Here is a 13628-nt window from a genome sequence, read left to right as displayed (position 1 = left end):
ACTTTTCTCTAAGCTAAAAATTCCCAAATGCTGCAGCCTTTCTTCATAGGACTGATCTGTCCCCACCTTTATTATTTTGGGTCCCCTTTTCTGAACTTTTGCCAACTCTGCAATATCCCTTCTGAGACGAGGCGTCCAGAACAATTTAAGCTTCGGTTCCTTCTCCTGTGGCAATAAAACTGTGATGTAACATACATGTCTGATCCCAGACAACAGGAGGGCATGGGGGGAGGGAGTCTGCATTATAATATTATTATTGTCATTTATTTATTTATTTTTAAATGTCCCACATCTTCTACACACATGGTGGGTAAACATACAAAAATCCAGCCTTTCTGGAATTTGATATTCGGAGAAATTAATAACGAAACAACAATTGGTAGTCGAACCAGAATTAGCTTTATTAAATGCATTTCAAGACAACAATATTGATTTCCATAGTAAAGAATGAATAAGCCATTTATTACAAGTGGCAACATGCAACATACTGGAGAGACCTTTCTGGCACAATGATAGACAATTGGTACAAAACAGATTGAGAAACAGCCCTCCTTCAGAGATTAACAAATATACTATGGTTGACACATGGACAGAAGGTTTGAGCCCAGTGTGGTTGAATTTCATGACATATTCTTTATTGGGGGGTTTTAAGTAGAGGTAGGATGACCACGGCCCTTAGGACCCCTGCCAACTCTAGTTTTATGAGTCTATGCCAGTATTCCAGTATTTCCCTCACCCCATATGTCTCAATCTGTTTGATCAAAATTTAAATTTAAATGTAAGTTATAATCTTCACTTTGAACCCCCTCCCCCATTTATCAATAGACCAACACTTTATATTTTTTTCCCATTGGTAACATAAGAGGAACAATGAGTATTACTCATACTTAATCGAAGCACAACCACGAGGGCTCCTGATTGGACTTTTATCTATGTGATGCTGAATGTTCCCTGATAATTCTGTTCTATCCTGTTTCCCCTTTGTGTTTGTTTAAACCAAGAACCTTTACATTGATCACTATATGACGCAAATATAGCTGCAAATTTATTGTGTTGTTTTTTGTGTTATACAAATGACATGAGAAGACCTGGTCTCTTTATTCACATCATTTATTATCCCCAGGACTGTTGTTTACCAAACCCAATAAAAAGTCATTTAAAGAAAAGGAAAGGAAAGGAAAGGAAAAAGAGGAAACAATCACAGCCAGCTTAGTAATGTGACGTTCGAAAAAGTGAATGGAGGACAGGCTTATATTGCTGAGTGGAAGAATAAAACCTGGAGAAGGAAGGTGGTCAAGGTGGTGGGATTAAGTTGTGAGTGTTGATGTAGCAGGGCTACTTTTGGTGGCTGTCTGGTCTGGATGGAATCAGACTGGAAACAGACATGGGAAGGCAGAGCCACACTTAAAGTATGTTCGCAGTGCGCATTTCAAGCACACAACTTCCCCCAAAGAATTATGGGAACTGTAGTCTTCCCGTCGCACAGCTACCACCCCCAGCGAGCCTAGCAAACTACAGTTCCCAGAGTTCTTTGGGGAAGTTGTGTGCTTGAAATGTGCGTTTTAGATGTAGGGTGTGTGTTGATCTGCCCAGAGACCCAACTGGGGGTGGGGGGCCTCTAGGAAGCAGTGCTGAGGTGGTGGGGGCTTGGCATGTCCATGGCAGGGGGAGGAGGAGGCGCAGGAGGGGCAGGAGGGATGTGGTGCGTATCATAGCGGCTGCCTTGGAAGGGGTCTTGGCGTGGGGGCTCCTCTTGGTTTTCCGGTGGGCCTGGGCGGCAAAGCTTGAAGCTGGAGAGAGAGAGAACACAGAGCATGAGTGTTGGAGGAGAGCTGGGAACGAGTGATGGGGGCAGCATCAGAAACTGCCTTCTTATACTGAGTCAGATCACTGCTCCATTTAGTACTGTCTACACGGACTGGCAGTGGTTCCCAGGGAATTCAGGCAGGGAACCTCTCCAAGCCCAAACCGGAGGCGCTGGGGCTCAAACCTGGAATCTTCTGCCTGCGAAACAGATGCTCTCCCATGGAGGTTTGGCCTTAGCCTTGCAACTCAGTGGTGCTTACATCTGACATCATGCGTTCGTTCATTTTTAAATATATTTTGAAATATCCCACTTAAGAAGGAGAAGAAGAGTTTGGATTTGATATCCCGCTTTATCACTACCCTAAGGAGTCTCAAAGCGGCTCACAATCTCCTTTCCCTTCCTCCCCCACAACAAACACTCTGTGAGGTGAGTGGGGCTGAGAGACTTCAGAGAAGTGTGACTGGCCCAAGGTCACCCAGCAGCTGCATGTGGAGGAGCGGGGAAGCGAACCCGGTTCACCAGATTACGAGACTACCGCTTTTAACCACTACACCACACTGGCTCTCTTAATATAAGCACAGATCTTCCAGCGGTTTACATGCGAAGCAATGCAAGCGCAACTCAGTTCTGCTTGTAAGAAAACGCTGAGCTTTAGCAAAATGTGACACAGCTGCTGTTTGAACTGCTAGCGTGAATCAGGAATCCCATCAAAGGAAAGGGAAAACGTAACTAGCCTGTGGGCTGGATGGTTTTCCTCATCCTCCGACTCCCTCTGTGCTAACAAACCTGAAAGTCCCGTTATGAGGGGAGCAGGGAGGGCCTGTCGATCACTTTGGCGTTTTAGCAGAAGGCCTCACTGAGGTAAAACCCGGGACTTGCCCTCTACCACAATCCCCTTCCAGTACCCCACTAAGCCTGCCGGCAAAGTCTTACCATTCATAGCTGACGGTGCTTAGGAAGCCGATGGTGACAACCCCACAAAGGGCAGAGAGAATAGTGGTGATGACGATCATGTCTCCACTGCGACGTCCAGGCCAGGTATCCACTGTCTCCCACGCTTCACCTGAAAGGGATAACAAAAGGAGGCAATTTTCTTATCGGTTCCTCAGCTGCCTGAAATTCTGGGGAGCAGCTGCCAGTCAGTGTAAACAATATTGAGCTAGATGGTCTGACTCAGGTGCCTTTGTGAGGACTCTGCCAGTTACCCTGCCCGCTTGGTCAGCTTCTGGTGACAGAGCGCCATGTTGCCCTTTGCCTCAAGTGGCAAATCACATTGAGCCAGCCCAGATCTTCTCTGCAAGCCTCTTTCTTTTATAACATACCTCCTTTCAACTGAATTGGAGCGGACCACTTTGTTTCAGCTTTCGGTCCTTTGGAATCCATGATGAGGAATTTCACTCTGAGGAGGAGTTTAAAAAGAGACAGAGGTGGGTGAGTGGAAATATCAGGGATGTCTTACTAAACTTTATTGGAACAAATCACTGGTTGAATCTAGGTCCAGCGTGTGCATCTAGCCTTGGTTTCTCTCTGTCTCTCATTTCCCCAGCCCTAAATTTGGCTTTTCACATTTCCACATCACCCTGCCTTAGGAAAATTCACTTGCATTTCCCCTAATAAACACACGTTCGTATGCAGTCTTGCTTAATATACACATTCTTTGCAAGATGTATTCCCCCTGCTATTTATATTTCCCCTAATATAAAGCATTAGTGTATGTTATTTTTGCTAATATACACATTCTTCTGCATGCTTTACCCCAGTATATGCATTTGTGTACACATAACTTAACCAGAAAAGTGAAAATTTCAAAGGATGGCTGGAATTTTTTTGGTTTGCATGTTCTTTTGCAAATAATTATGTGGGTTCACCTTTAATGTAAACTGAACCCAATCTAATGGAACCACCTTCGCCATCAGGGCCTGGTGACGACCCCAAGATCTCCTGCAATGATTTTGCAAAGTTCTTTGCAGATAAAGTCGCTCAGATTCAGAAAGAGGTAGACTCCACCATGGGAGCAGGGCTTCGGCGGGAGAGTGCTAGAGTCCTGTCTAGTTAAGTTGCGTGGGATCAATTCCAATCTGTTACCTCTGAGGATGTGGACAGGCTGCTTGGACGAGTGAAACTAATCACCTGTCTCCTTGATCCTTGCCCATCCTGGCTTATAAAAGCGAGCCAGGAAGGGCTGAGCAATGGGCTCCAGGGGGTGGTGAATGCTTCCCTCAGTGAGGGAGCCTTCCCAGACCCGCTGAAAGAGGCAGTTATTAAACTGCTTCTTGAAAAAAAAACATATTTGGACCCGGCCAATATGGCCAACTATTGCCCAGTCTCAAATCTTCCATTCTTGGGAAGGTGATTGAGCTTGTGGTTGCTGAACAACTCCAAGCACCCTGGAGGATGCGGACCATTTTGATCCCTTCCAGTTGGGATTCAGGCCTCACCATGGGACTGAAACTGCCTTGGTCGCACTGGACGATGAACTCTGGCAGGCTAGGGACAAAGGTGAAAGCTGTTTCCTAGTCCTGCTGGATCTCTCAGCGGCCTTTGATACCATTGACCAGGACATCCTTCTGCATCGAGGGTCTGGGAGCTGGGGGCACTGTCATACAGTGGTTCCGCTCCTTCCTCCTGGACCGTGTTCAGAAAGTGGTGTTGGGGGGGGATGAGTGTTCAGACCCCTGGGCTCTCACTTGTGGGGTGCCTCAGGGTTCCGTCCTCTCCCCCATGCTTTTTAACATCTACATGAAGCCGCTAGGAGAGATCATCAGGGGGTTTGGGCTGGGTGTCCACCAGTATGTGGATGATACCCAGCTCTACATCTCCTTCAAATCAGAACCAGTGAGGGCAGTGAAGGTCCTGTGTGAGTGTCTAGAGGCGGTTGGAGGATGGATGGCAGCTAACAGATTGAGGCTGAATCCTGACAAGACAGAAGCACTGTTATTGGGGGATAGGGGATGAGCAGGTGTGAAGGACTCCCTCGTCCTAAATGGGGTAATTGTGCCCCTGAAGGACCAGGTGTGCAGCCTGGGAGTCACTTTGGACTCACAGCTGTTCATGGAGGCGCAGGTCAATTCTGTGTCCAGGGCAGCTGTCTACCAGTAGGCAAGCTAAGACCCTCCCTGCCCGCAGACTGTCTTGCCAGAGTGGTGCATGCTCTGGTTACCTCCCGCTTGGACTACTGCAATGCACTCTACGTGGGGCTACCTTTGAAGGTTACCTGGAAACTGCAATTAATCCAGAATGCAGCAGCTAGACTGGTGACTGGGAGCAGCCGCCGAGACCATATAACACTGGTCCTGAAAGACCTACATAGGCTCCCAGTATGTTTCCAAGCACAATTTGAAGTGTTGGTGCTGACCTTTAAAGCCCTAAGCGGCCTCAGCCCAGTATACCTGAAGGAGCATCTCTACCCCCATCCCAATCAGAAAGCTCCAACTTGCTCAATAAATGCCAATCTAAACTTTCTCTGCAAGGGAGACTCTCACCTGATCGCAGGGCGGAGGCCTTTACTGTATCTTCCAGGCCTGTGTTTAAAATAGGAGACAGAGCCCTGACTGCACCCATAATAAGCTCCTTCGCCTGAGGCCTCGTTCCAGTCCCTCAGAAATGTCAACTCACGTGGAGTGCAATGTGGAATTTCTGGCTGAACAGATCTACCCTGCCATGGATGTTTGGGTAGAGGGATGGCTCCGAGCCGTCAGAAACTCAAGGTGCCTCAGGCTTCAAACAAGCCAGGACTGACGACACGGTCGCTTCATTTCTAAGAGGGGTGTGTGGCGTTTTCAGACATCTCTGGAAGCCATGTTTTAATTTTATTATAGTTTAATTACTTTTTAATTATTGTCTTGGAGCTTTCTATATTTTATCGGTGTTGATTTAATTTGCGTAAGCTGCCTTGAGCCCTGGTTTGAGGGAAAGGTGGGATAATAATAATAATAATGTTAAGAGTTTGAGGTGTTAGGTTGTATGCAGAGACCCTTCCAATCCCTGGATCCAGCGAGTGTTAGAATTTAATCAGGCTTCTAATTATTGGAAGAGCCAGGCTAGCCTTCTGGTGGAAGCAATAGCCTGGGTGATGAGCCATTAAGGGGAACAAAGGAAAGGGGCTTTGTGCGAGATGGCCAGTGGGTGAAGCCCCTCCCTCAACTCCAGGTAATTAGAAAGACAGAGTGAGAGTTGAGAGCAGAGAGATGCAGTGATGTGAGCTAGAGGCAAAGCAGCAAGCTGGGAAGAAAGAAAGAAAGAAAGAAAGAAAGAAAGAAAGAAAGAAAGAAAGAAAGAAAGAGAGAGAGAGAGAGAGGGGGGGGTGTTTGGTTTCTTTCAGAATCCAGGGCTGCGTCCATACAGGAAGCAAGGCCCCACTGGAGTGTTAATGCTGTGAGCCCCTCCATCGTAGGCTCAGGTTGTATATATGTGTCAATAAACCATTATATCCTAAAGACAACACGGTCTCCACTGTGCCACATCTCCAAAAGGGAACACGATCCCTGGGGAAGCGCCTGGAACCCCTGGAATCTCGCATTGGGGTGGCAAGCAACAACAATAACAGTTGAATTGGCTAAGGGTCTCTGTCTGAGTTTCCCATGCAAATTCAGCTCCTCTGCTCTGCATCAAGTCAGCTGATGAATTGTTACCTGAAAGAGGCAGGAGAAGGCAGTGGCCCATTGCAGCTGGTCTGGGTGTCATCGTTCTTGCAAGACGATTCGCCTCCTACCCGGAGGACGGTATTGGGATTACCGGCTTTGCAGTACTGGGCGGGGGTGGACTTCATGGTCATGTAGCCGTGAGAGGTGAACAGAGCTTCGTATGGCGGGATCTCTTGAGGTGTTTTGGGGTTCTTGAATCTGGCTGTGGCTGTTGGGTGGAGGAGGCATAGCGGGGACAGGAATGAAACATATTGCTGGTGAAGGAATATTTCTGTAAGGACCAAGATGGCCCCCTTTGCTTGTGGAATACCTCCAGCCTCATATAACCAACATGCTTAACTCTAATTAATGCACAAAGGGGTTAATATCATAGAGTAAGCTGTCCTGCCAAGCTTAGCGAGGTCACACCCCATCACCTTGGGAGACAGGACTACCAAACTCTTCTTAAACCTTTCCCCCATGTGAACCAACCACTAAGGATGTTTGGGCTGGTTGCTCCAAACCCAGACTGCATGTTTTTAGCAAGCCATCTTTGCGTTTCTATCAGGACCAGATTTAGGTTTGATGAGGCCGCAAGCTACTGAAGGTAAGGTAAAGGGACCCCTGACCATTAGGTCCAGTCGTGGCCGACTCTAGGGTTGCGGTGCTCATCTCGCTTCATTGGCCGAGGGAGCCGCGGCGTACAGCTTCCGGGTCATGTGGCCAGCATGACTAAGCCGCTTCTGGCGAACCAGAGCAGCGCACGGAAATGCCTTTTACCTTCCCGCCGGAGTGGTACCTATTTATCTACTTGCGCTTTGATGTGTTTTTGAACTGCTAGGTTGGCAGGAGCTGGGACCAAGCAATGAGAGCTCATTCCGTCATGGGGATTCAAACCGCCGACCTTCTGATCGGCAAGTCCTAGGCTCTGTGGTTTGACCACCAGTGCCACCCGCGTCCCTCTGCTGAAGGTAATGGGGCCCTTTATATGTCCAGCTGTCCTTTGAGAACAACAAATTGCCGCTGTTTTCTGTGTTGAATATATGCTATATGGTAATTTATGGACATAATTTGCACATAACATAAAGCAATCTGCACATAACAAAATATGTATTTTATCAAAGTAATTGTTGAACTGAAATACAATTAAGAAGAAGTATATTAATATTAAAATTGGGGGGGCACTCCCTAAGCTATAGCTTGTTTAGCTTATACATAAAATTTAGAAACATTTACCATTTTGTAACCTAAATTAAGCTGTCTGTCTTTTCTTGCTGCTTCAAGTTGATTTATTTATTGCTGAAAGCTTGCAGCCCTGGCTTTAAGGCGGTTACATTAACTGCCAACATGCCATCTCTACTCATCTACAACCCTGGCTTGCTAAAATATCTGAGTGCTGCAGCAACTCAGACTGGGAGAGATGTCAAAAATTAAAACTGGGAAATAGAAAAGTAAAAGTTGCAGGTAGTTTTGAGTTGACAAGGGTTTCAATTGAGAACCCCCCCAACCCCATTGTCCAGATTTTGGTGGGCTCTACAAAAAGCTCACCGCAGACTCACCGTTTGCATACGTGACCACCAACCAGATATTGTCCGAGGCATTGGCAAATCGGTCAAAAATGCAGTGGGGTAGCGTCAGGGCGAAGGTGCTTTGAGTGGTTTTCCCTTCCAATGGCATGTTGGAGACAGAGGGGGTGTAGGAGATCGTCTCTGAAAAGACACAGGAAGATTCAGTGGGTTCCTACTCCCAGATGCAGAAAACTGTGAGGTAGGCAAACAGACATCATCAGAAGGGCATCAGGAGACACCTGCAGCTGCATTGGGCCAAAGGGGGCCAGGCATCCAGTTCTCATGGCAGCCAGCCAGACACTCCAAGTGAGGCAGTGTGATCTAGTGGTTAGAGCACTGAGACTTAGGGCCTGGGGAGACCAGGGTTCAAACCCCCACTCGGCCATGAGGAAGCTCACTGGGTGACCTTGGGCCAGTTACTGTCTCTCAACCTAACCTACCTTCCAGGGTTGTGTGAGGATAAAACAGAGAGAGGGAGGGAGAACCATGCATTTATTGATTGATTACAGTGGTCCCTTGGGTTAAGAACTTAATTCGTTCCAGAGGTCCGTTCTTAACCTGAAACTGTTCTTAACCTGAGGTACCACTTTAGCTAATGGGGCCTCCCGCTGCTGCTGCTGCTGCCGCCGTGCGATTTCTGTTCTCATCCTGAAGCAAAGTTCTTAACCTGAGGTACTATTTCTGGGTTAGAGGAGTCTGTAACCTGAAGTGTTTGTAACCTGAAGCGTCTGTAACCCAAGGTACCACAGTACATTTATACAGCACCTCCTCCTTCAAGGAGCTCACAGTGGTGTACATGGTTCCCCCATTTTATCCTCACAGAAACCCTGTGAAGTAGATTAGGCTGGGGAATGTTGACCGGCAGTGCTTTTTTCCTCCCTTAAAAAAATGTTTAGGGTTACTCTCATTTTGACTCAAGAAGGTTGCCATTTTATAGTTCAAATCTGGGAAAATAAATACAGTAAATGGACAAAAGTACAAAGATTCAAAAAATGTTTAGGGCTATGCTTATCCCTGCGTACCCCCAGGGGGAAAAATCGCTGGTGACTGGCCCAAGTTCGCCCAATGAGGTTCCTCATTGCTGAGTGGGGATTCGAACCCTGGTTTCCCAGGGGCTGGTCCAACACTCCTACTGTTACACCACATGGGCTTTCCTTGCTGCCTTGAGCTCCTTGCAGGAAAGGTGGGAGGCAGATGGAATAAATAAATAAATAAGTAAATAATCCCCCAATCAGGAACACAGTGGAGAGAAGACGTTGTCATCACAACTAGTAGCCATTGTTAGCTTTATCCACCATGACTGTGTCCAAGCCCACCTTTAAAGTTTAAACAAACTGCTAACTTCCCCCAAATAATAATGGGATCTGTCACTTCTTAAAGATGATGATAGTTGTTAGGAGACCCCCCCCATTCCCCTCCCACAGCTACAATTCCCATAGTTCCCTGCAAAGCAGGATTGTTAAACCACTCTGGGAATCGTGGTTCTCTGAAGGAATTAAGGGTCTCCTGACATCTCTCAGCACCCTCAACAAACCACGGATCCCATAGTGGTATTGTAGTGCTTTGAACATATGGCGGGAATGGGGCCTCTATTCACTAATCCCTGCAATTTTTAGAGTGTATAAATTTACACAAGACAAGCTCCTCTTTTTTCTGGACAGATCAACCAGGCACCCTCCCAACTCCTTCTGTTCCCCCCAAATGGCCATGTAATCTAGTGTTTCTCCAGGTGAGGGCAGCAAGTCTGCTGCCAGGCTCCACAGCTCTGGATACCTCTGAGATGAAAGAGACCCCGGCATAGGTGCCGACTGTAACCCTCAGAATGGGAGCCCCCCAAAGTACGATCCTTCCTCTCTCCAGTGATCTTAGAAGATGGATTTTCAAGAAAACCTGGACCACATTCACACTATACAATACTACTTTAAACAGACCTGGCTTCCCCCAAAGAATCCTGGGAGCTGTAGTTTGTTAAGGGCACTGAGAGTTGTTTGGAGGCGAATATAATGGTATCTCAGGTTACATACACTTCAGGTTACAGACTCCGCTAACCCAGAAATATCACCTCGGGTTAAGAACTTTGCTTCAGGATGAGAACAGAAATTGTGCGGTAGCAGCAGGAGGCCCCATTAGCTAAAGTGGTGCTTCAGGTTAAGAACAGTTTCAGGTTAAGAACGGACCTCCAGAACGAATGAAGTACTTAACCCGAGGTACCACTGTATATGGAAAATGATGTATAGATGATATTTGACACCAACTGAATTCGCAAAAAATGTATAGAACATCTGATAATTTATGTTGGAAATGTAAAGAAAAAGAAGGTAACTTTCACCATATGTGGTGGACTTGCCCTAAGGTTTTGAAAGCATGATCTATAATGAACTTAAAGTGTTTAAGAACACGTTCCATAAGAAACCAGAAGCTTTCTTGTTAGGTATTTTAGAAGAAGAGATCCCTAAGAAAGACCATACTATATCCTTATATGCAACGACAGCGACAAGGATTCATTTAGCCCAGAAGTGGAAACAGCAAGAAACTCCGATAGTAGAAGAATGGCAGAGCAAGATGATCAAATATACAGAGATGGCAAGACTATACAGGAAAATCTGAGACCAGCAAGACCAACAGTTTGAAAAAGACTGGAGTAAATTTATTATTTATTTGAAAGAACATTGTAAACATTTAGCAACACTAACAGAACTGGCTTAAAGGTTTGCCAGTTAAAATTAGAAATTTATTTACAATGATAAGGAATCTTAAAGTAAAAAGAAAGGTGGGGGGATGTGTAATGTGGATGAAATTATAATTGGAAGTTAGAAAGTCAGGTGGGTGGGATGGGGTGAAGTCGTTGACTCGAGAGGGTCAGAATATAGGTAATGTAAAGATATGTAAAATCACATTGTGTTTTTTGAAAACGAAAATGCCAAATAAAAATTATAATTAAAAAACAGAATTGTTAGGAGGTCCCTATCCCCCCCCCTCCCCGTCAAAGAGCTAAAATTCCCGGAGTTCCCTCTTGCCTGTTAAGCCACTCTGGGAATTGTAGCTCTGCCAGGGGAAAGAGGTGGAGTGTTCGTTAAACAGCCAGTGTGGTGTATTGGGTAGAGTCTCTGACTAAGATCTGGGAGACAAGGGTTCAAATCTGCCCCCCTCCCACAGACGGCCATGAAGCTCACTGGGCGACCTGGGGGAATGGGGCAGTCACTGCCTCTCAGCCCAATCTACCTCACAGGGTTGTTGTGGGGATTAACTGGGGAGAGGGAGACCCACGTACACCACCTTGAGCTCCTCGGAGAGGCAAGGTGGGATAGAGACGAAATAAACAGATAATAAACTCTCAGCATGCTTCACAAACTACAGCTCCCAGAATTCTCCGGGGGAAAGCTGTTACTATATAAAATGGTATCACGGGGTTTAAAAGTATGGTTGGGACGGGGCTCTGGTTCCATACCCAAGTTCTCCTGAATAACTGGGCAAAGGGTAGGTGTTTTGCTGCCTGAGGCAAATTCCCCTCCTCAATAGAGATGGGCAAATCATTTTTCCATTCTTCAAGTCTCCACATTTCCACATCAGTTTGCAATTTAAAAAGAAAATTACTTGCCATGAAAATTTGGTAGCATTGAAGTTTGAATTTCTCCAAATCTACATGTTTTTATGCAATTTGGCCTTTCTTTCTTTCTTTCTTTCTTTCTTTCTTTCTTTCTTTCTTTCTTTCTTTCTTTCTTTTTACAAAGTAATATCCAGAACAGAAAGCATGTTTTAAATATCTTTCCTTCACAGATATATGCAGATTTTATGCAGATTTTACCACAGTACTTGCATTTTCGTACCATTTATTCAGTTGGAGAACGACACTACAAAATTTGCAGAAGCGTGAATTCTGAAGGATGGATGTGTTTTGGTTCAAGCATTGTTTCAGGAAGAGCAAATTTATATTTAAAGAGGAACTGAATCAAATTTATTCCTTCCATTCCGCCTACCCTGGTCATCATCACTCAAGGCGCATCAAACTTCCAACATTCAACTTTGTTCGAGGTCCACAAATTCTAGTGTTATGAGGGAGAAAAACTTTCTTCTGTCCGCTTTTTCTGCCTAATTTTATAAACTTCTATCATGCTGCCTCTTTCTCAGCTTTTCCTCTAAACTAAAAAAAATCCCAAGCACTGCTCCACACACATATGCCACATTTTAAAGCACATTCTTTTCCCCAAAGAATCATGGGAACTGTAGTTTTCCCCTCACAGAGCTACAACCCCCAGCACTTTGCAAATCTACAGTTCCATACCCTCCGACATTTCTCCAATTAAAATAGGGATGCCTCATATTATTATTTTAAATATTAAAATAATCTTTTTTAAAATAAAAATTAAAATAAAATTTTATTATTATTTATAGCCCACCCGTCTGAATGGGTTGCTTCGGTCACTCTGAGCAGCTACCAACACGTATAAAAAAGCAATAAAACATTAAACAATAAATAAAAAAATCTTCCTTCAGGGCTGCCTTCAGATGTCTTCTAAAGGATGTATATACCGTAGTTATCTCATTGGCTTGGGGGTCACATAACTCCATACCCTTCAACACTTCTCTGATGAAAATAGGGACTTCCTAAGGAAAAGTGGGACATTCCAGGATCAAATCATAAAATGGGACGGCTTCTGTAAATCCAGGACTGTCCCTGGAAAATAGGGACACTTGGAGGGTCTGCCATTCCCAGGATTCTTTGAAGGAACTACCCCAAAATCCTGGGGATGGGTCAGAATATATATATAAAATTATCTTTAAAATTCACAGTGTTACCAAACAATAGTCACCTATGCCAGCAACGGTCCCTCCAGCTGCCAGCAGCAGAAGCAGAAGGAAGGAGGCCATCTTCACACAGCCCAGATCTTCTCCAGATGTTTCTCCTCACGAAAACAGGAGATGGTCAGGGCCACAGAAACCGCTTCTCTCGCTGTCCTGGGTGCAAATGAAGAGAGGACCACTGAGGCGAAATATCTTCCTCCTCTTCCTCCTCCTCCTCAACTGGCTGGCTCTTTTTCTTTTTCTTTTTTTGCTTTGCCTTCAGGGGCTGCCCTAGGCCCTTCCCCACTTTCCACATTCCTCCCAGCCTGTGTAAGGAGGATCTTGACCCTGATAGTGAGCAGGTTTGTCTTGTTTTTATTCTGCCCCACCGAAAAAACACACACACAACAGCCACCAAGAGGAACATGGGAAGAGCTTGCCGGATGAGACCAGCAGCCCCTCTGGTCCAGGTGTGATGGATCAAGATGCTTCATAACCAAATCTGCCTTTGTGTCGAGAACAGGAGTTTTCTGGGACTGAGTTTCTCAACCTATTGTCGTTCCTGAATTTTATTTTATACCTTCCGTCAAAAAATTAATACGCAGGGAGGTCCCCTGTACACTCCCATCCAGGTATTAGCCAGTCCTGGCTGCCCTTTGTTTGGCAAGACAGTTTTTTATTTATTAATAATGCCCAGTGTTATTTTTTCCCAGAAAAAGAGAACTCACCATGAACGCTTCCCTGGTTTTATTAAAAAAAAAAAAAAAATCCATCCCAGTTTCTGATTTGATCCCAAAATGTCCCACTTTTCCTTAGGACTATTTTCATTGGAGAAATGTTGGAGGGTGT

The 13628-nt window shown here is 45.5% G+C and overlaps 1 protein-coding gene across 4 annotated transcripts; it reads right to left on the bottom strand.

Moving 5' to 3' along the window:
* Positions 1–376: 376 nt before the first annotated feature.
* Positions 377–13417, bottom strand: LOC308574854 (uroplakin-3b-like). Of its 4 annotated transcripts, none has more exons than XM_081173193.1 (6): positions 12809–13417; positions 7989–8138; positions 6439–6658; positions 3130–3206; positions 2741–2870; positions 377–1790 (listed from the first exon to the last, which is right to left on the bottom strand). In XM_081173193.1, the coding sequence occupies exons 1-6, from the start codon at positions 12864–12866 to the stop codon at positions 1619–1621; spliced, it is 807 nt and encodes a 268-aa protein (XP_081029319.1). In that variant the 5' UTR covers positions 12867–13417; the 3' UTR covers positions 377–1618. The 4 variants fall into 4 exon arrangements, with proteins under 4 accessions (XP_081029319.1, XP_081029322.1, XP_081029320.1 ...); XM_081173196.1 differs by lacking the exon at positions 12809–13417 and adding an exon at positions 11975–12286; XM_081173194.1 differs by lacking the exon at positions 12809–13417 and adding an exon at positions 9629–10357.
* Positions 13418–13628: the final 211 nt, after the last annotated feature.

The sequence above is a fragment of the Podarcis bocagei genome (genome assembly GCF_964188305.1).
Source record: "Podarcis bocagei genome assembly, chromosome: 15".
Lineage (NCBI taxonomy): Eukaryota > Metazoa > Chordata > Lepidosauria > Squamata > Lacertidae > Podarcis > Podarcis bocagei.
Note: the sequence above shows the minus strand (reverse complement) of the source record. Positions and strands in the feature narration are given on the sequence as shown.